The sequence below is a fragment of the Pseudochaenichthys georgianus genome, unplaced genomic scaffold (assembly GCF_902827115.2).
Source record: "Pseudochaenichthys georgianus unplaced genomic scaffold, fPseGeo1.2 scaffold_563_arrow_ctg1, whole genome shotgun sequence".
Lineage (NCBI taxonomy): Eukaryota > Metazoa > Chordata > Actinopteri > Perciformes > Channichthyidae > Pseudochaenichthys > Pseudochaenichthys georgianus.
In genome coordinates this window covers 66,839-94,802 of record NW_027263124.1, presented here as the reverse complement: position 1 = coordinate 94,802, position 27,964 = coordinate 66,839, and the positions used below count along the sequence as shown (strand labels likewise).

The 27,964-nt window shown below is 41.2% G+C and overlaps 1 protein-coding gene across 1 annotated transcript in view; it reads left to right on the top strand.

The window, feature by feature from the left end:
* Positions 1–470: 470 nt before the first annotated feature.
* The window catches only part of LOC117443242 (F-actin-uncapping protein LRRC16A-like), a 61,810-nt gene continuing 34,316 nt past the window's right edge, over positions 471–27,964 (top strand). The window contains 3 exon segments of the mRNA XM_034079201.2: positions 471–857; positions 15,680–15,777; positions 24,727–24,777. Coding sequence (XP_033935092.1) covers positions 818–857; positions 15,680–15,777; positions 24,727–24,777 — 189 coding nt within the window. The 5' untranslated portion in view covers positions 471–817.

Sequence of the window (27,964 nt, the reverse complement as noted above, 5' to 3'; positions counted from 1 at the left end):
ATATTTTAACCAGATGACCTCATAGTCATGGCCAGGTCCAGGGAATGGGCAATCTTTCACACAGCCCAATTGATGAGGGATTTGGTGGCAGGTCAGCCTTCAGTCAGCCGCCTATGTCGTGGTTTTTGCAGGGGGTCAGGAGGCAGCGCCTAGTAGTTCCACAATAACTAAATATGTAGTAGGCTACATGTTCTAGACATTAATTTTAATAATCACAAAACACATTTACTACCCAATAGTAGTACCCAATGTAGTCTTTAAAAAAACAAAAACATTTAGGCCTACTGTCTTTTTTAGGATAGCTTAAAGTAATGTTGTAAAATTACAACAGTGGGTGAGTATTCGTTTTTGTCGTGTATTGTTGATGTTTTTAAATGTCCACCAGGTGTCGCGGTTGTCCCATTTTTGGCAGCAAACTTTTCAGGACAACTGAAGGAGAGGAGGGGTCACTGGCACTGTGAGTGAAGAAATGTGCCTCCCGGATTTGTTGTCATACACACACCGACTGTCTTTACTAATGGACTATGTCTAGGTCTCATACTGAAACCACCTTTATTTAAGTCCCCCTTTCACGTCCAGCTAGTGTAATTCAGAAGTAGCGTATAGTTGTGTGTGGTTACAGGCATGGAGGATGCACACAGTTACAGTTAGGTAAGCAGGGTGTCGACAGGTGAAGAAAACGGGGCTACACCTTCACGGTATTTTACCTCTTCCTGCGGATAAACCTCCCCTGCCCTCCGGGTTCACTTCTCTGCGTTACCCGCTTCTCCTGTTTTCATCACCGGACTCCTCTTCGGGGTTTACCTCGGTAGCAGAAATGTCGGAGGAAAAAATGGATATTTCCAACGAACTGTTCGGTAAGATAACGTTTGTTGTTTGTCGATCAAGTATTGTAACTTGAGCTGACTAAGTCTTTGTTGTTGCCTAACATAGTAAACAACTTAGTTTAACCTTTGCATCATGTCAGGTAAAATTCAGGTTTTCAGTTCACGACTAAATGTCTGAAAACGTCATATAAACACACACAAAGCTTACTTAGGACAACATGAACATGTATCATACTATTGACACTTCAAAGTATGACTAAGTTATCAAAACTGTGTTCAAGCCACTCATAAAAAGTTATTGCATAATTTTGAAGCTAAAACTAGTCTTGCATTGCTGACTTAACGTTACAACCAATGTCATAGGGATAGGAATAAGCCTACAAGCGAATTAGAGGTAGGCTACATGTCAGGCTGATTAAACAAGACTCTCAGTAATATTTTAGATATGCTAAGTCATACTACAAAATGTGAAAAAAGACAGAGTTCAATAAAATATAATTATTTAATACCACAGACACAGCCTTGACTATTATGGGAGTACACTTTTCATTCTACTGGGTGTCCCTGTTAATTCACCTTTCTTCAGTATTGCTGTGGCTGCATTTCAGTATGCAGTATTTTTATGCCTTGAGGGCTAGGCAGCTACCTGAGAGCTGCTCCTCTGTGCCACTTCCTTATCTGAAGGGGGAAGCTTTGGGAAAGGGGTGTGCCCTGTGAAATTCCTTTGGATTGTGAGATATTATCAACCCAGACTGCCTGGACGACTGAGTGTCAGAAAGAAGGAGAACAAATGTAAATCACTGCGGTTTTTGTTATTGAATGGAGCCTAAACTGTTGACTTTAAGTTAAAATGGCACTAATGCAGCCTGGTCGAATATCTTAGTTGGTTTAACCTAATGGTCCTTTGCAGGGTGATTGTCTAACTAAAACAGTTGCCATCTGGTATTTTTCGTCTAATATCTTGATGTGTAATTGACCAAAGTGTACTAGACAACAGTAGGTAATGGCATTTAAGTAATACAGAGAGATGGAAGAAGTACTCATATTATTTACTTAAGTAGCAATACTACAGTGTACTTTTAAAAGTAAAAGTCCTGCATTCAAAATTGTTTAAAGGGGACCTATCATGGTAAATGCACTTTTGTATGTCTTGTATACATAAATATGTGTCCCTGGTGTGTCAGGGAACTCACAACGTGTCAGAAAATAAAACCCTCTCTCTTTCCTCTGTGCGCAAATCTCTAAAAACAGGGGTACAACGAAGCTGATCCAGATTTGCCATCCGATATGACATCAGAAACATCGCTGTATCAGAAACAATTCCCGACGTGTTTTGGACGTAATAGTCTTTGTTTACATTAGCAAGCATCGCTAACACTCAGAGCTAACCTGTACTGGAGAGAGCATGTGTGTGAAGAAGCAGGAAATAAAAAGGAACTCACCTTGTGGTAAACCCTCAAGAGAGAAAGCCTTTGAACTCCATACTGTTTCAGAAATAATCCTTGATCTAATAATCCTTGCGTTTCATCACCGCAGCATTTTAGGGTGCGTTCACACCTGCCTTGTATAGTCCGGTTGAATCGAACCCTGGTGCGTTTAGCCGCTTGGTCCAGTTCATTTGGGTCGGTGTGAACACAGTCCGAGACCTCTTAAGAGAACTAAACAACCGGACTCTGGTCCGCTAAAATAGGTGGTCTCGGAACGCTTGCTTGCGAACTCTGGAGCGGTTCATTGCTGGTGTGAACGCAGTCCGCACCAAAACATAGGAAGCGTAGTATTTACGTGTCACAAGAACGCGGATGTCTTCAAAAATCTTTAGCGAAAGAGTCTTTCAAGGTTGTTTAGTTAAATAAAGAGTGAAGCAGAATGAAGTGTTGAACAGTGTCGTGTAAAGTAAAAATTCTCCGTCAACTACATAAAAGTAAGAACACCTGTCGTCGGTGAAACGCCCCTCCTTACTGCAGAACATCTCTGAGTTATAATGTTTTTTAACGGACGTTGTCTGATTATATAATCATATGCGTGGGCCGCTAGTGTCTGTTGATCTCCAGATTAACAGCTGCATGAGAATAACTGCCGAAGTGCCGATGCTCCATGGCGGAGGCTCCGGTAGAAATTGCCGGGATTTGCGTTTTTACCCCCTTAATATCTGACCAATGGTTGAACAGCATTTCCGTGCACATGACTTGTGTTTAAAGTTTATAGTCTGTTTTAGTTTTGCCCATGTGAACGCAAACCGAAACTTCTGAAAAATGAAACAATGTATCAAACTGTCGTCTGGTCCGCACCAGAGAGCGGACTATTAGGTGTGAATGCACCCTTAGACAGTATCTGCCAGGCTCCGCATGAGCCGTCATAAGCTCCGCCCCCTCTTATACCCAGAATCAGCACTTTTGTAACAGGAAGAGAAATAGAGGGATATGAGGCATGGCGAGAATGGGTGATCTGTTTGGTTTTTTGACCAAAACACTTCATTGACATGTTTTTAATATTTTTTATATATAAGAGACCTATGCTATTGCCTAAAAATAGCCTGATAGGTGACCTTTAAGTAAAAGTACAAAAGTTGCAGAATGACCCCTGTTAAAGGTGGGGTAGGTAAGTTTGAGAAACCGGCTCGAGATCGCTAGAATTTTGAAAATACACAACCGGAGAAAATCTGCCACTTCCTTATAGAGCTCCTCCTCCAACACGCACGAACGCGCACATGACCAATGAGGGCACGAGATAAGTTTGTGCCCCGATGGAAGGCTGACAGGCAGGTAGGCCATCCAATCCGTTTAGCCGTGCCGGCCGGGCCGGCTGATTGGATGGTTGTACTTTTTACAGTATTACGGCTTCTACAGATGAACTTTTTTTATGGATTTTTTGTCAAAGCACTTAAGATATTCATTGCTATCGGGATGTTAGAGCATTCCATGGAATATAACAAAAAGTGTATCTCGAGCCGGTTTCTGAAACTTACCTACCCCACCTTTAAGCACCATATATTTTTAATAAATGTATTATAATTAGTGATGATTTAATGTGTTCATCACTTCAATGTTGCACTTGGTAAAGGTGTTTTCTTTTCTTAAATTACTTTTTATACTACTGCTTAACTCAACCTATATTAATATACAATAATATATTATTTGATTTTATATTTTATATTAATTATCCAAAATCTGCAAAGTTAGGAACTTCAACTGTTAAATGAATGTCGTGAAGTAAAAAGGCAGCATTTGCCTACAAAATGTAGGCGAGTAAAAGTATAAAGTAGACTAATGTGAAAATACTCAAGTAAAGTACCTGCATTTTTTACTGAAGTACAGTACGTGAGTAAAAAGTACTTTGTAACATTCCCCGACTGGTAATACACCTTTATAAAACTTTCTTAAAATGAAAAAATAATTCCAGGACTTTTGAGTTCAGAGTCTGTTCTCTTTATCATACTGTCATTAGGAATCAACAGCAAACCCAGTACTGGGTGGAGAGGCTGACTCACACACCCCGTGCTCTCTGTTACGGTGTCTGCCTCTCATTCTCACACTGTATGTCACTGGACGGACTGATGAATGGTGCTTTTTGTTGCTAGCTCCTGCTGATGCTTGTAAAAGGGCAGACCGACCTGACGCTGCTCATCAGCAGCAGTGAAAACTAAAGACGATTTGATCAGGGCTGGCCTTTATGTGGAGAGAGTGAAATGGAAAGTGGTATAGGATGGTGGACAGGGATGGGGGGGGTAATCGAATTTTTGGCACACACAGATGAGTGTCATACCAAAGCGAGTTAATCACTAGTTAGGGTTGATCATTCAAATTCAGAAATTTAATTTATAATATATTATTCACCTACAGTCAACAACCCAGAGAGTTTCAGTTCACTATAACACAAATTATCAAAGAGCAGCAAGATTAGATTAGAACATATTATACTTGTTTGCTTGAAAATGACTAAAACTATACATTTAGCATCAATATAGCTCTGGATAAACCTACTTTTGATCAACAAACTCAAATACTGAACCATGTTTTGCTTGTTTAGTCTGACCATCAGAGCTGATATCAGACAGTTTGGGCAAAAATAAATATAGTGTCTTAAGTCAGACTTTTTTTGCTCCCGATCCGATTCCGATCATTTGATTTTGACAATCTGCCGATACCGATTTTTCCTGATCTGATCTTTATGCAATGCATTAAGAGAAAAAAAAGGTAAAAGATAACCATACTTGCCAACCTTGAGACCTCAGAAATTGGGAGCATTTCAAAATTACCGCGGGGGGGGGGGGGGGGGGGGGGGCTAGTGGATCGCCGGAGCTGTACTAGATTAACATTAACATGCTTATTGTAGTTGTAAGGGCTCCTTTATGGAGCATTATGTGAAGGACAGGAGTGAGCAGAGTCGTCAATTCTTGTTCTGTTTTCTGTGACTATCTTCCTCACCCTCTCAGACTTTCAGTTGCGCACGCTACTACAGAGACGCGCTACCATGGAAACCAAACAATGGTGTAGCTGTATTAAAGTCCGAGTGGAAACAGTCCTGAGTAAATCTGATTTGGTCATAAATCGGGAGAAATGCGGGAGAAATATGACCCTGGGAGGAAACCGGGAGAGGGCTATGAAATCGGGAGTGTTCCGCGAAAATCGGGAGGGTTGGCAAGTATGCAGATAACGGCTGGTCATCCAACGCGATGAATTCAGCTATATTGGCCGTTATGTTTTTGGCCTTTTCACTGTTCTGGGGCAGTTTCTCTTTCCTTTTAAAAGTCTCTGAAAGTGTCGGTTGTTTCAGTGCCGTTACCTGAGTGGCTGCTGTGTACTCGCCGTGTTGTTGTTGGTGTTTGTTTCTCAGGTAGCGTATTAGATTGGTCGTGTTGAACGTAGCTCTGTTCTTTCCACCACGCGGAACCTCCGCCTTGCAAACATTGCATCTGGCTGTTACACTGCCTTCGCTTTCAATTTTATAATACTTCCAAACTCCTGACATTTTCTCTGTCCCGACTCACGAGTCCCCATGCAAGCCCCACAGCTCCGTTTTTGGCACAGGCTTTGGCAAGCCAATGTTTCCAACCCTCTCACCAACCAGCAGCTTGGCTGACCTCACCAACCCAGACTGCTGGTTCGGCATGCACCAGCTGCACATCAATCCAGCGTTTCTCTCACTGGATGTAGAGGATTGGGCTGCCAGTGAAGCATTCCAGATGGGTGCGGTGAATGTACGTGTCATTAATGTTGTGAATGACTGTGCCGAGCATGGCGTCAAACTCAGCTCAGACTTTGTGGCAGCAGCCAGGAGCGAGGAGCACCTGCAGAATGTGCTGCAGGCAGTTGAGCATGACCGCTCTAAACAGCCAAATCTGCGCCACTGCAAGCGCAAGCTGGACCAGGACTAGGACTCAATGTTGTTCTTTTTGTTCTTAAAGGTCCCATGTCATGGCCATTTCTACTGATCATATTTCCATTCTTGAGGTCTACTACAATAGATTTAAATTGTGCAATCTTGCAAAATCACATTGGTTTCTCAAACAGCATCTCTGTATAGTATGTGTATTCGCCACTCTCTGTCCTAAACGGCTTGTTAGAGCTCCTGCCCCCCCTCCCTGTGAGCCCACTGTGCTCTGATTTGTCGGGACGTTGTGAGGCTCGTTGCGAGGCTCGTTGCTGCTCGCCGCTGCTGCGAGGAGCGGACAGGTTTCCTTGTCGGCGATACAGCGAGAACAAGCGAAACTCATCCTGAGCACACACAAACACTCACAGCCGAAGTAAAAACAATAAGTGTGGCTTGATATTGAGTAAGAAAAAGATTTATAACGCTGTGAGAATGGGTCTGTGGAGAGCATTTCTCCGCGATCCCAACTCGTCTATTACCAACCAGGGAGCTCTATGCAAGTCAATGGGGACTCCCTGTTAGTTAGCCAAGGGATCCTGGTGTGTGAGGTGCTCCGCGGATTGGTCCATGGTGCACTTTGAGGGTTTTTGACTCAACAGACCGTTCACATGCATTAAAACCTTCATAACACACACGGGGACGGGTAATAACCGGAAAAGCATGACATGCCATGGGCCCTTTAAATAAATAAATGTTGTTTTCAAAAGCAATTTTTTGAAATTGCCTAGGAAAACACCCAAAATGGCCAATTTTCATATATTTCACATGCTGTGTTCCACCTCTAAATCTCAATGAATTTTCCCCAAACTTTGCAAAAGTTATTTTTATGTGTGTCTGAACAAATTGCAACCCCAGACAGTTTGATATGTTGAGATTAAATGTTTGCATTGCAATTTGATGTACCCTAACGTCCAGTGGATGTGTAGGATTTATAGTTTGATAGATATTACGAAGATGATTTGAGGTCTCGCCAGGAGAACGTGTATATGGGGCAGCTTGCATCTAAAGTTAGCGTGGGTGAAAACAGTATTTCCGGTCTCCATAATAAAACCGGAAGTATTCCCCACACTGTCAAATGATTACACAGTATTGTATTACTGCATTACTCATCCACTAAAAAACATCAGTTTATCCTTGTTAATTACACAATATTGATTGGTTTAAATTGTGTACAATGCTTTTGTGTTTTTAACCTTCGATTCGGAGAAACAGATAGTTTTTCCGGAGTTTAGACACTACAGTTTCCGAAGACACTACACTACCCAGAATCCTCAGCTCTCGTTTGGGACTACAACATCCGCTTTCCTTTACAAACCCCGTGATTAGTCCTCAAGCTTTGTGATTGGATGTTAGAGTGGCAGTGCGACAAGGTTACGCCGAGCGTCAAACAGCTCTTTGAAATGTAATGGAACCACGGCAGACTATCCAAAACTGGACTTGGACCCCCCCCCCAGAACTACACATGCTGGCTATTGTGTGTTTCGCAACATGTTCTATGGCAAGTCTCTACTGGGAATTGTAGTTTTAAAAGACGTTTTCGTATTTCCCATAATAAGAAGTTGCCAGTATTAAACTGTATACAACCCTGGAGGTTTAGGGGATACGAAACACATTGGTGTTATCACATTTAAAACATATAATTAATAAATGGGTGAAAATTGCTTTGGTCCATAATGGGCAGCATTAATATACCCACATGACACCTAAGGTCAGAAGAGCTTTATTTCACAGCTGGTCTTATGTCTGTGACCCCTCCTGTTGTTCATTGATAAGCCTGAAACATGCACTTTTCAAGGTTCAAAGGCACATTTTGCAAATATGGCAGTAGCCATCGATCATCTTAAGATAAGATAAGATATACTTTATTGATCCCAAGTTGGGAAATGTTGTTGTTACAGCAGCATGTACTACTGTCATGGGGTGTTCTACTCCACTACAATTCAGAGGTTAACCTAGTATTTTTACTCGACTACATTTATGTTTGTTACTTTGCAGATTCTGATTAATGATGTGAAATATAAACAACCCTTAAATCAGACTTTAGTTACACCTGAGTCAAATTCAGCCTTATCAGTTTGTCTGTTTTGCACATCCTCCTGTTAATCTCTTTGGACGTCCTGCACTAAACTGTTTTATTGTAGAGATCACAACAGTATCTTCTTGATCTTTTCTATTCTATATTTCTATCATTGACCCCTATTTTGGGGCCAATATTAATATTTAAATGTTTTCATCAAATATAACTTGTTCAACAACTAAATTCAATAACGTGCTTTAACCACTAGGCGGTGCGGGTTAAAAAAACAGTGGTGTAGTTAATAAAACATCATAATATCAAACATAATATTACTTCTAACTTTATTGTGAAATTAAAACAGAACCGTAAAGGAACATACAGTTTCAGTCTCTCGATGTGAAGCAATGCATTGTACCATGAACCTGTATAGACCTGTAACAGTCAACTGCATGAGGAGTTGGAAAGGTAGTAAATAATATCTTTAAAAACTACAAAAAGTCCCTTTCTATCAGCTGTGCACCGTTATGGTGTAAATATAACCTATCTACTAAGTGGATCAAATATAAAAGTCTGCCGAATTAGTGTTGATACTGCAAGGAGACGTATTGTGTGAAAATAAATGGAAGATATTGTTTAATTGCTGATATATTTATGATCCACGTCACCTATTCAGTTTTGGCTGCAGTTCTTCCTGTTTGTCAAAAGGTCTTCTGATCAGGGCTCTATAAATAAATATCTACGGCAGATATGTAATATGTAATGCAGCCGAACCGTGTATTACAATGCCGTTATGTGATGACTTCCAAAGAGAAAAGCAAGAACACTCGGAATAAAGTATTTTTTGTTCCAATTTCATATCACATAAACACCATATCCCGACGTGCATTGCGGCTATCAAAACCTCTGAAAAAAGAAAGGTGTCTCTCAGAATCGAAAGAGAAAAACCTATGGGAAAAACACAAAAGCATTGTACACAATTTAAACCAATCCATGTGGTATAATTAACAAGGATAAACTGATGTTTTTTAGTGGATGAGTACTGCAGATATATCACTGTTAAATCATTTGATCATTGGTTTTATTATGAAAACGTTGAGACCGGAAATACTGTTTTCAACCCGTACCTTTACATGGAGGCTGCCGCATACCTCAAATCATCTTCGTAATATCTATCAAACTATAGATCCTACATATAGACTGCACGCGGATTCTAAAAGTACAATATATACTTCTCGCTAGAAATATAATCATAAAGCGTTTTAATGGCCAAACTATCCTAAAATTTAGGATTTTACAGAGAGGGTTATTTGTGAATAAACGACCCTCTGTAACGTTAGCATTCAACGGGAGCACTAGAGGGCGAAAACTTAAAAAGTAATTATAGGATGTATTGAACAAACATATTTGGTCGTAATAAGGGCTTGAACAATCGACCCATTTGGTCGTATGAGTTGGAGGACTTGTTATTCCAGAGATAAAAGCAACACATTCTAACAATTGAGAATCGTAATTAGCATCTGCTTAGCATTTTTGATTAAATTAACTCTACAATTTATCTGAAGATTTTATCCTATAGTTACAGTAATTACATCTAAGCATGAAGATACAAACTCTAAAAAACTAATCCTGCTAGTAGCTTTCAAAAGCTAAGCTATAGTTCATTTTGTATTGGCCTATGTGCAGTTGAACAGGTGGAAGTGATTGTCTCAGCTCCACTCTTGGACTAGTAGGTCTTCACAACAACAATTATTTTATGAGAAAGCTGTTGTTCAAATCCACAATGATTAGTTTTCTAGTTGAAATCCCATGTGCTCCTAGGCGCATCCATGAAAACATTTTGACCCATGGATGTTTAACATTTCACAAATGTATAGCTAATAAAAGAGATCACTGCAGGATATTAATAGAGTGTTAGAGCAGCCAGACATTATATGGGACGTGTCGCAGGTTATTACTGTAAAGTAATTAGTCCTCTGTGGGAACTCCTTGTTTTCATATGAGCGAGTTGGACGCAGGGAGAAGTCCATGTGTTTCTGATCAGCCTGCACTCTGCTTCCTGCTCTAATGTTTTCATCCTCCTCATGACCTCATCAAGTTTCTGGGCTCAGCATTATGTCACCAAGGGCGGGCCCACGCTCTCATACTCATTTATACTCACCCTCACTTGTTGTTTCTATATTTTACTCAACCAACTTTTTTCCTGTCTCTCTTCCCTCACCTCCTCTCCCTCTCATGCTCTACACGTCACGTCACTTGTTAGATGCTTTTATCCAAAGCGACTTACATACTCAATACTGTGGACAATCCCCAGGAGCAATTTGGGGTGAAGGGTCTCAGGGACACAACGACACGCTGACTGCAGTGGGGTTTGAACCTGTGACCCCCAGATCCCAACACCTACGCACTAGTCTACTGCACCACACGCTCTCTCTGTCTGTCACATAATCGTACTTCTTCACCCTCCCCCTCTTTTCCCCCCATCTGTCCCCGGATGTTCCCACCACTGTCAACGTGGGAAAAAAACAGCATCACTGTAAATCCACCAGACCTTTTGATCAAAGCAAAGACAGCCACAGTAGTGCAGGAAGACTCAAAACCATCTACAGAGACAAATTGTGTTTTATCTGAATGTTTTGCTTAAAAAAGAAGAATATCCCGTTATTCCAGGGGTTATATGATGCAACATGTACTATTGACTGCCACATTCGCATAAAGGTTGCACTCAAAGGGCTGGTTGCAACTATATAAATATAATATATATATATAAAATAATGTATTATATTACATTATTGCCTCTGATTATTATCGGATAGGATAATAATTTAGTAATTAACTACGTCTGAAAGCAGAAGTCCAGGGCAAATAATTGCAAGTCTCTTCAGTGCGCATGTCACAAAACTAGATGCATTGTGGGACATGTAGTTTATGGGCAACCTGCTTCTGTAATGCGGCATGTAACCGTATTATATTGTTTGCAAGCTCTTGCAGGGCCACATAAAATGAAGTCGCGAGCCGGATTTGGCCCCCGGGCCTTGACTTTGACACCCCGGCTGTAGACTATACTTTTCACACAGTGCTCTTGCTCATAAACATGTGGTGTCTCCTTTTCTGTGACGTACATCTTCAATGTTATGGTTTGTAAAACACAGTGGAAACATGGAACCAGGGCCTTATGGAGTGTTACAGTTCAGGTTCAGGGAAACTTCATGTTTTTTATGTTGTGGAAAACAGCTTTAGGTCTATCATTGCTTACATGTTGATTTGTACAGAAGTAAAACAGCCAGAATGTAAAGAAATCAGGGTAGCATGTACAGCAGGGGTCGGCAACAGGCGGACCGCGGTCCGGATCCGGACCCAGACGCCGACCTATACGGACCCGGAGCTATAATCAATACATTAATAGGGGATTTTTCGGCTCCTCCCTTTTTAACGCTGATTTGGGTGACTTGTGTAATTCGTGGAGAACCGAAGAGTTTTCGTTTTGGGGGTGGGGGGGAGTCCGTCCGTCAGTCTGACTGACGGACAACTTCTCACTTCAAAAAAGAAGAAGAAATCTAGACCGCAAAAATAATTAAACAAGCGAGTACCTGTTTTTCCTGACCAAGGACAGGTTCCTTGAACACAACACGAGCGTAACGTGTCTTCACGTGGTATATGTCTCGTCTGAAAGGAGTGCTGACAGAGAGCACCGGAACGCCGCTCCAGCCCTTAAAATATTGCAATACCCATAAGGAGCCGTACACATGCCGCAGTGTTTGCGTGGCTGTGTCTTTAGTTGTAAGCACAGTGGCGATCTGTTGTTATTAGCATCTGGTTAGCTAGCTATGCTAACGAATTTAAAGAGCTTTTCTACAACCAGGTGGAACAGAGCTCTCTCCTGAGAGGCTCAAATAACCTCAGCTCAGTGAGGTTAAGGCACACCTTGATATGATTAATATAGTTATTAATGAGACTAAATGAAAAACAGGTATAAAATACTATATGACAGATATATAACAAAAAAGTTGTTAAAAATAACAAGAATAGAGTTTAAAATGGGAGTGATTTGTAAAATATCCAAAAATAAAAATATGCTTACAGTTCTGTTTCATATGGGTGTTGAGAGATGTATCCATAGATCTCTTAATGTTGCTCTCAAAGTGTACCAGATTGATGCTTTTAACTTCAATATTTAAAAACAAATCTTCCCGGGGGAGCATGCGCCCGGACCCCCCTAGAGGAGGTTAGGTCCCCCCCCACTTAAATCATGTTCACATGGATAGGATACTAAATACATTTGCACACATCTTGTGTCCATATATTTCTGTTTTGGTGGTCATGCCACACCGTGCACATGCATGCATACGTGAGTCATGGTGAGATATCTGGATTGGTTGCTTTTTCTTTGCACAGCATGAAAGAAAGGCCAAATGAATGGGCTGTGATTTTAGTTTTTTTAAGCAGAGGTTGAGTTCAATCATTTGTATGGCCCTCGGAGGATGTTGTAAAAATTGAAAGGAAAAAGGTTCCCCACCCCTGCTGTAAATAATAATAAAAACCCTTGATTTTTAACTTAACATCTCTGTCTCCTATTGATCTGAGTATATTATAAAGAATAGCCAGTTAATTGAAGCATTATAGCACAGGCCTTTGTCAGATGGTACATTACGCTGTTTTTGTTCTGCTTCGAATAGTTCTCTATTTTTTCACCATACCTGTGTTTGCATCACTGTAACCAATGAGCACCTGCATGTGTATGAGAATAGCCCTGACTCCATGTCGGCCCAGATTTACAAACTCCTGGCAGGACAAGCTCGAGCTCAATTCTTACTCTGAATTTAAAAAAAGTGAGTGAGGGACTGCAATATAAGAGGGAAAGAAAGAGAAACTTTAAAACTGTTCAATTGTTATGATGTGTAAAGACTGATATTGTTCTATAAACGTCTGAAACAGTTAAGTCATGATGTGAAACGGTTAATAAAGAAAAAGGGACACTCAAGCTGCTGCTACACTTTATTTTATTTATCTAAAATTAAGCACTTTTAAGATGCACATATTTTCAAAAGCTATTTTATTTATTTTCTCTATTTCATTTGTAAATGCAGCCCGAGAGGAACATTACACATATCCACAGTATTTACTGTATAGTTCAATGTTGCGGGGCGGGTGGCGCAGTGGTCAGATCAAGGGGGGTGCTGGGGAACTCCAGTTCGAAACCCGCTCCTGCCGCCACTGCGTCAGGCCGTTGTGTCCTTGGGCAAGACACTTCACCCGGATGTATAATATCAATGTGTACTTGTAAAAGCGCCTCGATGACTTCGAGGCGTGAAGATGGACGGTGTGGCGCAGTGCGCTGTGCAATGATCATCAGATCAAGGGGTGAAACCCGCCGCTGCTGCTGCGTCTGTAAAGCCGTTGTGTCCTTGGGCAAGACACTTCACCTGAACTTGCTCCTGTGGGTATTGTCCACAGTGACCATTGCATGTATAAAAAATATATGTAATGTGTATCTGTAAAGCGCTTTGAGCACTGGAAAAGTGCTATAATAAATGTAAGGAATTATTAATGTTGATTGACAATAAATATTGTTGTTTTTGAATTGTACTTTATTTGATTGGCAGTGAGTTGTTGATTACATGCAGACGTTGATAAAGCTACAGGTCACTTCAATATATATCACATTAATTCATGAAGCAAGTTAGACATTTTGATGTTCCGGACCTTTGCATGGGGACATTTTCTCTAACTGGACCTCGTTGAATTTTAGTTGAAGACCCCTGATGTACAGTATTTCCCAAATGTGTGCCACTTCATAATGCAAATCAAAATGAACAAAGCTTTTGCAAATATTCTAATTACTCACGCTTACCAACAAGTATTTGTAAACCAGAGCATTTTAAGGTATTCTCATGTCTTTCTCTGATAGCATCATTTTTCTGAAGAACCTTTTATAAAGAGATTTTTGGAAAAGACGATTTCCCTGTCCTGGCAAAGAACATAACTTAAATTGATCTTAATTTTCAATCATCTCTACAAAAGCTAGAATGATGTCCCCGCGACTCACAGTCGTGTTTGAGAGGATCTCTCTCTGATACTACTACCAGAGTTAATGTTATACACAGCGTTTCCGCCAGGGGGGCGTCATGCCGTCATTTGACGCCCTTATTCAGCTCGGGACGCCCTGAACTCGAGCCGAGGGCTTCCAAAAATATTAATAATTCGAGAGAAGATCGAGAGTTTTTATCGCTTGAAATGACGAAAACGAAAAAGGACAAGGACATCCCTCTGTTGGAGGGGCAAAGGAGTCTGGAGGGATTATTTTGAAGATCGTTTCCCCGACATCGGCGGTGCCTGCTACCGAACAAAAGAGAGCCGAGCCAAATGATCCGGCTCACTAACGTAATAAAGACAGTATCTATAAGGGACGGCTCAAGTCAAAATTCAGTCTGTTGAGGGTACCCACTATTTATGTTTTTTGTCTTTGATAAATAACTGACATTTATTTATGTTATTCTGCATTGTTGTTGTTTTAAAACTGTGCCAAGGAACAAGAAAGACTGACCTACTGTAACCTCCAGTGAGCTCCAATGAATACACTGCAAGAACTAATGCTTCCACTTATGAAACTGAATACTGTACAACAGGGATGTCAAACTCAATTTCATCGCGGGCCACATCAGCATTATGGTTGCACTCAAAGGGCCGGTTGTAACTTTAAGACTATATAAAAATACATATATAAATATATCATATATATAAAATAATGTATTATATTACATCATTGCCTCTGCATTGGATTATCATCGGATAGGGTAATAACTTCATAATTAACTACGTCTGAAAGCAGAAGTCTAGGGCAAATAATTGCAAGTCTTTTCAGTGCGTATGTTCAAAAATGATTTAAAAAGAAAAGCCAAATTCTGGAGAAAAAAGAAATAGAAGTGACATTTTGAAATAAAAATCTAATTCTGAGAAAAAGGAATTCTATGAAAAAAATGCATATTTTTAAGAAAAAAAGGCAAATTCTGAGAAAAAAAGGCAAATTCTGAGAAAAAAAGTCATATTTGAGATGCATTGTGGGACATGTAGTTTATGGGCAACGTGCTTCTGTAGCATGTAACCGTATAATAAACATATTATATTCTTTGCAAGCTCTTGTGGGGCCACATAAAATGAAGTTGCGGGCCGAATGTGGCCCCCGGGCCTTGAGTTTGACACCCCTGCTGTACTAGTAGGTTGTTTTTGTATACTCAGGTTAATCATAGACATGGCCCCATTGTGAGGCACCCATAAGCACCCAATGATCTGCACCTTAATGAAGCCCTTGGCTAGAAAAGAGGTGTGGCGTTCAGCTCTGTGTCTGTGAGTGAAACGGGGCTTCAGGCCATAGACTCTCCACTCTGAAGCTCTTGCACCCATTGTGTACTATGTTGTAATGTGACCCAGCTGCAGTGTTAATCGCCCCCTCTTCCCCTGTCTGATGCAGAGAGTGTCCGGGAGGCGGTGGGTCGCAGGGTGAAGCTGACCCTGAGGCGCAAAGTCCAGCTGGAGGTCAAAGGTGACAAGGTGGAGAACAGAGTGCTGGTAAGTGACAGCTGCTCAGTTTTCTAAATACTGCAAATACAGTGAGAATGTCCATCCTCCTGATCTTTACAAAAGTACTTTCCATACAACGAAAATGCATTGTCAATAATATCTGGCTGCTAAGTCACTAAGCAGATGATTCCGTACAGTCGTTTACGTCATTCAGGATTCATGGGAACATTGAAAGGAATTGAATGGATTTTTTTCAACATGGGACCTTTAATTCAAACGATGATGTTTTTTTTTTAACATGACAAAGCTGTTTCTTTTTCTTTGTTTTGTTTTCTTGAGAATGCAGTTTAGTTGTATGGAAACCTAATTTTGTAGGACACCGGGTTCATTTGATTATATATGTTTGTCTTTCTGGTTTATGGTCCTAAAATGTTTAAATAATGAGGTTTGGCATTGCAATGCTTGGAGTGAACGCCACAGATTGTATTTGAACTCCACTCAAAGGATTGCAGGTCGGCACAGAAAAAGAAGCCTGTTTAGGGAACTGCCTTAGAATTATATAGGGTTATTAAAGGTCACTACTACTGTTTCAGGTCCTTAGCCCTGAATAGCAGCAGCCCAGCTTCTATAGAAAAGTTGTCCGGCTGCTGGATTTATTACATGAATGAATAATTGTACTGCTCCTTAAAGATAAAAAAACGACTCTGCACTGGCGTGGGTGTGTTGCTACAGTTGAGAATATAAAATATGAACCAGGAAGTGGAGGATTATCAGACACTCAGACACTACAGACCATAATATGCTTCGCTGAGGCAGATTTTATTACCCTAACAAGTTATCACTGCAGCAGTAATTTGTTTTCAGTCCCTCCGCAAGCACAGTTTTCCGCTGCAGGTCTTAAAGTCAGAATGTGTCCGATGCTGTACGCACTGTAAACACCCTAGACAAATGTGTCATTTGTGATATTGGGATATACATTGTACAATTTGGTTGACTGACTGATAGATAGCTAGCACAGTTATCGTGCATGGTAGCAAATCATCAGACTGCTCAATTAACAAAGGGCTCCCGTTTGTGTATCAAATCTGGCGATCCATACTCAGCTTTCTGAACGTTATGAGTGCACAATCTAATAATCATATAGCATTTTGTATTGGGATGCACCCAAGTGAACACATTTGAAGTACAGTAATACGTTTATTGAGATCAGCATAGACTGATTGAGTTGTTCAGTTCTGATGTGTATCTTCTGTTGTTGCTGAGCTAAGCACTGAGTCTTTAGTCCACCCGCAGAACGGCTGCATGTTAAATCTTTTTGAATGACTGTGGCTACTGGAGCTCAGTCTGAGAGAGCTGCTGCTGCGGCGAGTCATCATCTGGTGGCCAGTGTCTGTCTGTGGATGTCAGACCAGTGCTTCCTTCCACTGATGCTGTTTGTATAAAAAGTATGATCGGCATATTCACTGTCTTTTTTGATAAACATTTGGAACCCTCCTGGAGGTGTTTGCTCCCATTCAGCCACAAAAGCCACTAATTCATCTCAAAGGCAACACCTTGGTGGAGTTGAGTTCAAGGCTCTTTGCAGAACACATTGAAAAAACTGAAACATTCACCTTAATGAATTGTAATATGTCAACCGATTTCACACACCTGTATTTGTTAAGTTTAAACTGATAATCGTAGTGGTGCACGATAATTATCGGGCCGATATTAGGAATTATGACGTCATCCCGATAAACCCGATAAAAGTATTAATAGCCCCGATAATATACAATATATTTTTTGGGTAAACAAAAGAAAGAAGTCCTGCGGTGTGGGTGGATTGGGATGAGGGACGCTTGTTTTTCACTCGGCTCCTCCCGTTTTGCCAGTACTGTGGTATTAGTGGTTTAGGAAGAGGGGAGTTTTTCACAAATCCAGCGCTCCCTAACTCATGCCTGGCTGTGACGTAAATGGTGTGCGGCCGTGAAGCCAGGACAGTGAACAAACATGTCGTCGGTAGTATGGGACTATTTCAAAGTTTCAGAGTTCGATAGTTCGCTTGCTATTTGTATTAACACATGCAATGCAGAAGTTCCACGAGGAGGGAAAAAGGCAACGAGCTATAATACTTCCAACCTGATTAGTCACCTGAAACATCGCCATGGCTACGACGGTGTGTTAACAGCGTACGAAGACGCCTGCGCTGCTAAACTAGCGGTGAATCCAAAGCCAGCTGCAAAGGCACCGGGGCTTTCACCTATCGACGAGGCTTTTGAAAAAGGCAAGAAGTTTATTTGGGAAAATAAATATGATCACTTTGAAGAGTCAGAACTGTTCTTGGCCTTGTTTTGTTCATAGTAGTAATGCTCATGTCATTTGCTCATTACTAGTCTTTGTTTTACCACCAGGTGTGCAAAAATTACAGGTACATTTAATATATATATATATTATATTATTATCGGTTATCGGTATCGGTCTTGAGAAGCAGGAAGTTATCGGTATCGGTTTCAAAAAACCAATATCGTGCATCCCTATTAAATAGGTTTCACTAACCAGATACAGGGTAATGTGAAATCTGTTGACATATTACAATTCATTAAAGTCAACATTTCAGTTTTTTCAGTGCAGTCGAGCTCTGAAACTCCCAACTAAGAAAACCATTCTTCCTGCATGAGGGCTTCATGTTGGAACAGGAAAGAGCATTCCCCAAACTGTTGCGGCAAAGTTGAAAACACACTGTCTAAAATATAGTGAGACTTCCCATGGTAAGAAATAGGAAGTCCAGGCAAAAGCCTAGATAGCAGCCCCAGATCATAGCCAGCAGCACTGGTAACGTTTCCAGCTCGTGAGTCTGTGTGTGTCATCATGACACATGGTTCTCCTGGAGACTCCTCCTGGAGCAGGAACGACCACAGAGAAGGATCTGAATACCTTTCAAGGTGTTTGTATTTCGCCTGTCTATGGACTGATGTTTTACTGCGATAGCGTTGCAACCCGACAAGATAAAGCTCCAACACTTTTCAGATGTCAAGTTGCAGTAGTGGAAAGTACATTTACTCAAGTAGTGTTCTTAAGTCATTTTTGACATATTTGTACTTTACCTGAGTATTTCCATAGATTGCTACTTTATACTTTTACTCCTCTACATTTCAGTGGCAAATAGTATTATTTTTACTCCACTACAATTATTTTGACACTCAGTTACTTTGTACACATGATATGCTTATATGTTAGATTGCAGTCCTGCACTTCTAATCTACACAGTGGAGTACTTTTACTTTTGATACTTGAAGTATATTTAGAATTATTCCTACTTTTATATTATTACAAAATTGGCCATTGTGCAGAATGAGTACATTTGAGTATATTTTCTCTTTTGTACCTAGGGTCTCCTCCCAACTCCCCAACTCCTCCCAACAGTGTCTATGAGATCAAAGTGAAGGGCAGGTTCGACATAAGTGCTGTCCATCAAGGAAGCGAGAAGTAGGGGGGATAGGAAATGGTTAAGCCCCCCCCCCCACACACACACACACACACACACGCACGCACGCACGCACGCGCACACACTTCACATACATTATTGGCCCAAATTGGCCTTGTGGCCGGTCTTTTTCCCATTATAACATTGTCTGCTGCAAAGTAGTTTACTGACAAGGTTTTATTTTTACAATCTAGACGCTCCCAGATCAGTTTCCGTAGGGCAACATTTCCGGATACTGCTGCAGCTGCATACTAAGTGATCTGTTATCTGTGAATCATGGACGACATGTTGAGTTCAACTTTTTATCTAAATGTGGTTTGATCCCGTCATTATTCAAGGTTGCAATAAAGTTTCAGTATGATAGATGTAATGCCGAGGCACAACGTTAGGAAAGAGGCGGGTGTTTCTGAGCCAGGGTCTCTGGTTTCATGTACCTGCAGGTATGGGAACTCGCCTCTCTGTGTGAGTCTCCAAACAACAGCCTTATGGATGTTCTGATTTGACCTAAGCACGCTGGTACACTCAACCATCCTGTCAACCAAGGAAGTGCTTGGAAACACGTTTTCTGTCTCGTATTTTTCATATTGATTTTCCTTTGACCACATACCACTGCAGTCGGCTCTTGTCAGGACTTGACTCAAGCAACCCACTCACAGCCACAGGGTGTTGGGACACACATGGACACACACTGGAGCACACACACACACACACACACACACACACACACACACACACACACACACACACACACACACACACACACACACACACACACACACACACACACACACACACACACACACACACATTCCACAGCTGTACACCAGCAGATTAAGAACTACATGCAAAACTGAATGTTTCATGCTGATGTGTCTGGCAGATTTGCTTCAATTGTTTAAAGAAATTCAATACAGATTGTTTCCTGAACCACGTCATAAGAAAAATAAACCATAAATCTGAAAGAGGAAGGCAAACTGCTGAAAATGAAAGTTTCCGTGAGCCAAAATGAAAAGCAAACACAGCTGAGACTTCTTCAAAGTTTAATATAAGGATAATATGAGGAATTGGGATTTATCATAACAGAGCCCTTTTGCTATCATTCTGTAGCCTAAATGTTAATCTAATTCCACTACAGGACCTCGCACGGCTTAGCACAGCTTAGTTAGGCCAGGCTCACTTTAAGCTGCGTTTCCATTACAGTTTAGTAACTGGGGTAGTTACTATAGTAACGCAGTGTAGGCGGGGCGATCGGCTGTTCGGCGGGCGGAGCGACGCTGCGTAAAACTGCTGTGACGTCATCTTCAATGCGAACCACAAAACCAAAACATCCGCCGTACAAACCACAGACTGCCTGTGTCATGGTGAATACAGTCGCTGCTTTATTTATATCTGTAGGCCGTTGTTGTGAGTGTGGACTGAGCATATACAACGTTAGCTTAGCCCAGTGGTTCTCAAACTTTTTCTGTAAGGAAAAAAAAAAAAGTCAACACAAATAGTCACGTAATGGGCCAAGATAACATTTATTAAAATACAACAATATGAACGTGAGCATTCCTTTCAAAACAATACAAAAATCGCTTTGCTAGAACAGTGATAAGAAAACAATGCTCCATAAGTCTGTGTGCTCAAAAAATAAATACATAATACAATTGTTTAGTTTTGTAGTCTTTAGTTCACTGAGCCTCTCGGTCTGACAGGAAAGGACTCTCCTCCACCTTGTTGAAAAAGCTCCTTATATCCGTTAGCGTAGCTCGCTAGCACCAGAAGCTAACAACAACAACGATCTCCGGTACCGGTGTACGCTCTCTCTCTCTCGCTCGCTCGCACACAAAATGGCTCGTTGCACACACACACAGAGCCGAGCTTGAATGAAATACAGAGACCCAGACGTACTTGTACTGTACTGTAACATATTATTTCCGAATCGATCATATGATTTTTCTTTTCTTTCTCTCTTTTTTTTTTCATGTCCATTTTGCTTCCTGGTATATCCATAAAATGACTTGTTTCTAGTTGAGTTTTCATATTTTTTCTCAAAGGTTGTAGGAGCCATTTTATGGGTGTTGTTGGTGTCTCAGTTTATTTTATTTATATGTATAGTGCAATACTATTTTGAACACTTGGTGGTGGGGTTTAGCTGCACCGGGTGTATAAAAGTGGTCATAGGTGACAGGAGAGGAGGACACAGGAGGAAGAGCACACCAGCCCGGCAGATGCTCACCACAACTATTGACACAGTATACTTAAACCTAGGTATGTAAAGCAAAAATAAACATCATTCTAAACTGCAGCAAAAGACAGGAAATTCATCCGTTTGTGTCTGCGTCTGGATCACTCCAAACCCTCCTGTGAAGTAATATAGGATGTAGGACATTGGAACATCACACATTGCCATTACAAAAGTATTACCAGAACATCTCATACCAGAACACGACATGGTGCAGTTGAATTATTAGCTAATGCAGAGTCAAAGCTGTAGCCTATGTTCTGTGTGTTCTTCTTGTACATGTGTTTCTGTCTATGCAGCTGCATAACATAAATGTCGCACAGCAAGATCCCATTGTTTGATTGAGCTTTAACATATTTATTAAATCAATATTTTGTGTCAATTACTATAGTTAAACATCTGTCTTTACAAACCCACAGTGTTATCCCTACATCGTCTGAGTCATGAAACTGTGCAGTGCATCAAACACTTCTAGCAGTGCATCCTGGTCCAGATGTATCACTGGGACCCATCTGTTTGCAGTTATGTAGTCTGCGTATGTGGACTCATTCGCCTGCTCACTCACACGAATCAACCTGCTGCTACATCTGTAAAACACCTGACCCAGGATGTTTGAATAAGTTATTACTGAGAGCAGGTTGTTCAGATCCTCTGGGGCCTCATTTATAACGCCCTGCGTAGGATTCACACGTGGGAAGGTTGCTTACGTAGTAGAAATCCAAAAAATAGGTACAGAAATGTTCCGACATTTTCCGATTCACCAAACATTGCATACCGGCGAGGAAAGTGCGTACAGCACTTCCTACGCCGGTTTCCCTTTATAAATCACAACCGACTCGAAATGCAGTGCAGCTTTTGCGGGCTTCACGTAACGCCCATATTTGCCTATAAATAGTCAAAGAAACGCCCATTCATTCATTCATTCATTCATTCATTCTGACTGACTGCATGAAGGAGATCGCTGGAAATGACGACAGAACAGCTAAAAAAGACACCGTGTCAGATTTTGGTTATTTTGGGGAGGTGGAGATAAATCATATTGTTTGGTGGATGCCGTTTGAACCAGAGTAGCAGCATGGAGGTCGGATCGTCACCAAAATAAATAAATAAGTGGTCCGAAAAAGGTTCATGACAAAAACAATACACATAGCCTTCCTCAGGCAGTGTGTTTGTACCGGGGACATGAGACACCCCTTGATGAGAAACTGTAAGAAATGAATGGGGAATCCCTCCGGAGTGGAGTCATGGCGACTGGATCTGAATTATGTTTTCGTATTTGGTGGTTTGTGTCCCAGCTGTCGATCAGCTGTGTGCAGCGTCTCCACTGCAGCAACTCTATATCCACCGGTTAAAGGAAATACAACTAATGTGTTGTTATATTAGCTGTACAATTTACCACATATGGTGTTCTTAGCTTCCATACTGTACCTCCTGTGTTTTATGAGCGACTTATCAAGTCTTGGCAAACGTCATAAAACACGATTAAACGTGATAGTATATAAAACCATGCTCGTATCTACAACCTATATAAGTGCAAAACGGCGTCAGTTTAGACGTAATTCTGTCCTCCTGCTTACCGCATCATTTATGAGAAAACATTTCATAACATTAACACAACATATTCGAGGTGGTTTTCAATAACATATCCGTATTTATTTATTTCCCCTAGTTATGTTGTTGTGTGCACTGAGGAGTCTCAAACAGGCGTTTGTTTAATCATTTTAAGATTGGCTTTAATCAATGTTTGAAAATGAATTCTTCATATATGATAAATGAGAGGTAACATTTTATTTATGGTATTATTTCCACATATTTCTCTCCATTCTTCCTTTTGCCAACGGTGTCGCAGTTTCTCGTATCTCCCGTTTTTGTGCTTAGTGCGTACGCATGGGTTAGAGTTTGCGTGGAGGACCGCACGTTTTCTAGTCAAGTTAGTATTTTATAAATCGCAAACATTGCGTAGAAACTGGCGTACGCCATCTTTTGAGCGTATATCCCTTTATAAATGAGGCCCCTGGCATCCCCTCAGTCACGGAGGACATAGCCTTCGACCTTTAGCAAATGTGACTGGGTAACTGTTCATTGAGTGGTGCAGGTGCAGTCCCTGAACCTAAACATGAGTTAGCTGTTTACAACTTTTGGTTCAATCATCTCAAAGCCTTTTTTTTAACGTGTTTCTGGTTAGATGCCTGAAATAAGATCTGTGGTAAACACAAGCTAAGAGATTTTCACATTTTGTTCAACAACATCAAATGTGTCGGAGCCTTTTTGTGTCTAAATAACAGAAGTTGCTAACAAGTGACTAAGTGGGACGACTAAACGCCATCACGCCGAACATTAGCCGCCTTTAGCTTAGCGTCAGTGACATTTTGCGAGCGTGATGTAGTTCGTTTTTTACTTCTGGCTATTATATTTACATTCTTACAGCACCACTCTATTACACCTGGATCTATTTTTCTCTTTCTCAACATTTCATTTCAGTGAAAATGTGCTGACTAGCGCCTTTTTAAAACCATAACCCAACACTCATGCACTTGTGATTAAAAGAAAGGTTACTACTTTGGTCAGTTGGAAACACACGGTGGCATCGGCTGAGCCAGCGGCCTCAATGTGAGCTCACTGTGTGCCAGCACAGAAGTTGAACACATGGTGAAAGATAATATATGGTATTATCCCTCTCCTGAGGCCAAGCTGCCAGCTTCTTTTCCAGTGAAGCTATTTCATTTCATTCAACCTTCACATGTGAGACCTTTTACCGTATCAGTCTCATGAACAACTCATGTATTTATTTAATCGTAGATCTACAACGTGTCACATGATTGTGTGTAATGATTTACTAAAGTGTGTATTATTTTAGATGTTTGTCGTGAATTTCTGAAGCTCTAAAAATGGAATTGATGGTTTTAATGCAGCAGTTTCTGCATTGGAGAAAATAAAGTAACTTTAACCATGAAACTCTTTCAAGGCAGTACAAATATGACTAAATATGTCTTTGAACAAACTTTTTTCGAAGACTATAACAAGACGAAACGGCACTCACATCATCAAACACTTACTATGTCAATACATGTGATCAATAAATTGTTGATGATTAAGATTGTTTAATATTCATGACTACAGGAACAGTTTTGGGTAAAGTATCCTTCCCACGGACACTTTGTCTTGTTGGCTGCAGGGACTGGGAATCAAACCACTTACCCTTTTATTGGTAGTTGCCCTTTTAACCCCCTAAGACAAAGCTGCCTACAAACAAAATACCATTTTGTATTCTGTTATCTCTGATCCTTCTGTCCTTCTCTGTCCTCAGGCCCTGGCCTCACATCGAGCCTATCTGCTGACAGCACGGGTCCCTTCCAAGGTCAGTACATCTCTGAAGTAAATCATCTTTCTGAATATGTCCTACTTCCAACCCTCGCTTTCCTCTCTACATCTGATCTTCATCTTCATTCTTTCCCTTCTTCTCATCCAATTCAAGTTGTTATCTATATTTGTTCTCCTTCCCTACTTCTTCCTCATACTCTTTAAGAATGTTTGTCATTTGTTCCTGACAGACATGCTGCTGCTCGTTCATCCAGAGTCAAGTTGTGGGTTTGTTCAAGTGTGAGCACTTTCAGTAACTTGAACTCTGTCAAATAACACACATTGTCCTTCTTGGTGCCCAGAGGAAGAATGCCACTGAATTTGGGGACCTTTCTATACAGGCTTATACTTCATGTCTATGTTTGTCATTATTGTACTTAAAAAAAAACAGATATCATATGAATGTATTTTTCCACAAACAGAGGAATGTGTGAACAAACTCAGAGAGAACACACCTAACAGTGCTTTGGTTCCACTTTTTAGTTTTAGTTTACTGGTGGTAAAGAGTGGTAAAAAGGCCCAACTTATCATAGTCAGTTGCTGGGTAAATAATGATTGTGTGATTAACTTGGCTGACGGGTCTTCAGGGGTTTTAGCTGCATCTACACGGAGACGAAATGGAGAACGAACCGAATTCGATATCAAAAAAGTATTCCATCCACACGGTATCTGCTCAAGAAACGTGTCCGTCCACACGAGACCGCTCGACCCGCTGGAGACACTGTAGTACATATGCCGGGCCTGTAAGTGGCGCTGTACTTCCGCCACAAAATACATCAAAAGCAGCTAATAAGACCTCCTGAGCATGGTTGCCATGGTTGTCTGGTTGCCCTTCTGTTTATTCTCCGCGTGGATTCAGCGGTGACGCGGGGGTGAGCAGCAGAGGTGGGGAGAGGCAGGGCTCTGGCTGTTTCTCTTTTTCTCCCTCCCCGAGGCGAGCGTGTGCTCCTGCTGTAAAAGGCAGGTGCCACTAACTCTGAGCCTGGCTCCCGAGCAGGACGTTCTCCCCGGCAGTCCACCAGCAGATGAAAAACACCCACCTCTCCGCCTCTTCCAAGGGACGAGGGAACCGTGCGGGGGGGTCTGCTGGAGGCTCCTGCTGGGTGCACTATCCTGCGAGATACCGGGACCTGGCTCGAAACACTCGGAACACTGTTGTTGTTGGCGAAACACATCAGCAATGTGGAGAGAAGGGGTCATGGCGTATAGGGCGTACACACGGAGGGCTCCGTTTCCCTGGTTCCGTTACGGCCTCGTGTGGATGAACCGTCCATACGATAGAGCAGTGGTTCTCAAACCATGTTTGTTGTCAAATAATGTTTTCCCTAAGAGAAGAAAATATATGAGCATTTTATGAGCATGGGATTTTGACCCCTCATATAAACATATGCATAATGCTGCGCTATACTTTGCGGCTACACGCCGTTGCCAAGCAACGCTTATTGTTTAGGTCCTTTGATAAGCAGGCAGTCATATAATTAACTAGAACTATCTAGATCTGATAGATTTGGACAAAAACGCGAGTGAAGTATAACCGGACGCGAGAGAGAGATCAGAGATCAGATCAGCTGCTGCTGACGGAGAACACGCAGTTCTTCCGGGAGTTAGACCGAACACACTTAGCTAGTTAATCTACTCTGGAAATAGCTAAACTAGTTATAAATATATGTATTCTTTACTGTCGGGTCACTTATTACAGGTTCAGCGAGCTGCACGAGCCTGACGGGCTGTCAGGAGAGGGAGAGGAAAAGAGGGCACCCCGTTTATTTTTCCCATTTTATTATCCAGAATTACTGTAAACCTTTGAATAAAGTAGTTCATCTACTATTAGTAGTTTGTTTACATGCATTAATTTTTTTTTTTTTTCCTTAACATAAAATAAATCTCACGTGCCCCCTGCAGTACTCCAACGTACCCCTAGGGGTCCGCGTAGCCCCATTTGAGAACCACTGCGATAGAGAACTGTAGCAGATACAACCTGTTTCGTGTCCGTGTGGACGGGGCCTTAGTTTTACAGTATGCTGTACATAAAATAGATAGAAAACACTTTGCGTCCTCATCTGTAAAAAAATTACACAAAGAACCACATGATTGGCTGCCTGCCTGGTCACCTTTAGTGCTGATGCATCATAACCTCACACACGTGCAAAGTAATGATCAAGTCCACACCTGAGAAGTTAGGGAATTATCCAAAAAGTCGCTTACACTATAGGAACATATTTGATTTCCTTCTGTATTGTTTGAACACAACATTTCATGCAGTTTAAACATACCAATTGCACGTTGTGAAATTGATTGTAATTAGAATCTAATATTAAATGGTGCCATGTAGTATATATTTGTGAGTTTAGGTGAAATATTTCAATAATTGTTGGATGGGTGAATTTTAAAATTCGCCTCAGGGTGATCCTCTGATCTTACACCAAACGATAAATAAATAAACTTAATTTAAAGGGGCCCCATTCTGCTCATGTTCAGGTGTATATCAGTATGTAGTGTCTCTACTGGGACATGTCTCCAGGCTTTAATGTTCAAAAAGCTCTTTATGTTTATCATACTGCCTGTGCTGCAGCACCTCTTTTCACCCTCTGTCTGAAACCAGAGCCCAGTCTGCTCTGATTGGTTAGCTGGCCGGCTCTATTGTGATTGATCAACCACTTAGAGATGTCCCACCCATTAGCCCATCACGTACAATGTGTTGGAGCGCGTTGGATTACAAAGTGATGTCATTATGTTACCGAAGTAAACAAAGGAGTCCAATGGAGGCGTTTCAGGCAGGGGCATTGTGTTGGAGAGAAACTCCCTCTGGAGGGAACACAGGGATTTTAGCCTCTACAGACCATTTACATGCACAAATATACTGTATATACTTATATAACACACTACAGGAGAGGGAAAACCCCAAAAAGTATAACCGGGTCTCTTTTTACCATGCTGTTTATCCAATCTCTGCCTTTATTCCTCGTACTGCACATACTGCACACATTACTGCTGAGTCTTTATTTATTCCCTGACTTCTTCTTCCCAGTTCTCTATTTGTCTGACTCACCATTGTAGGGTCTCTATTCCCTTCTCTCTTTCTCTGTGACTCTCTACCCACATGCGAACTGGTCCCACCATATGGAGACATCTGATAGTTTTACCCACAATGCAGCTGTGAGAAAACAGCCTGTGGGAAAAGAAAA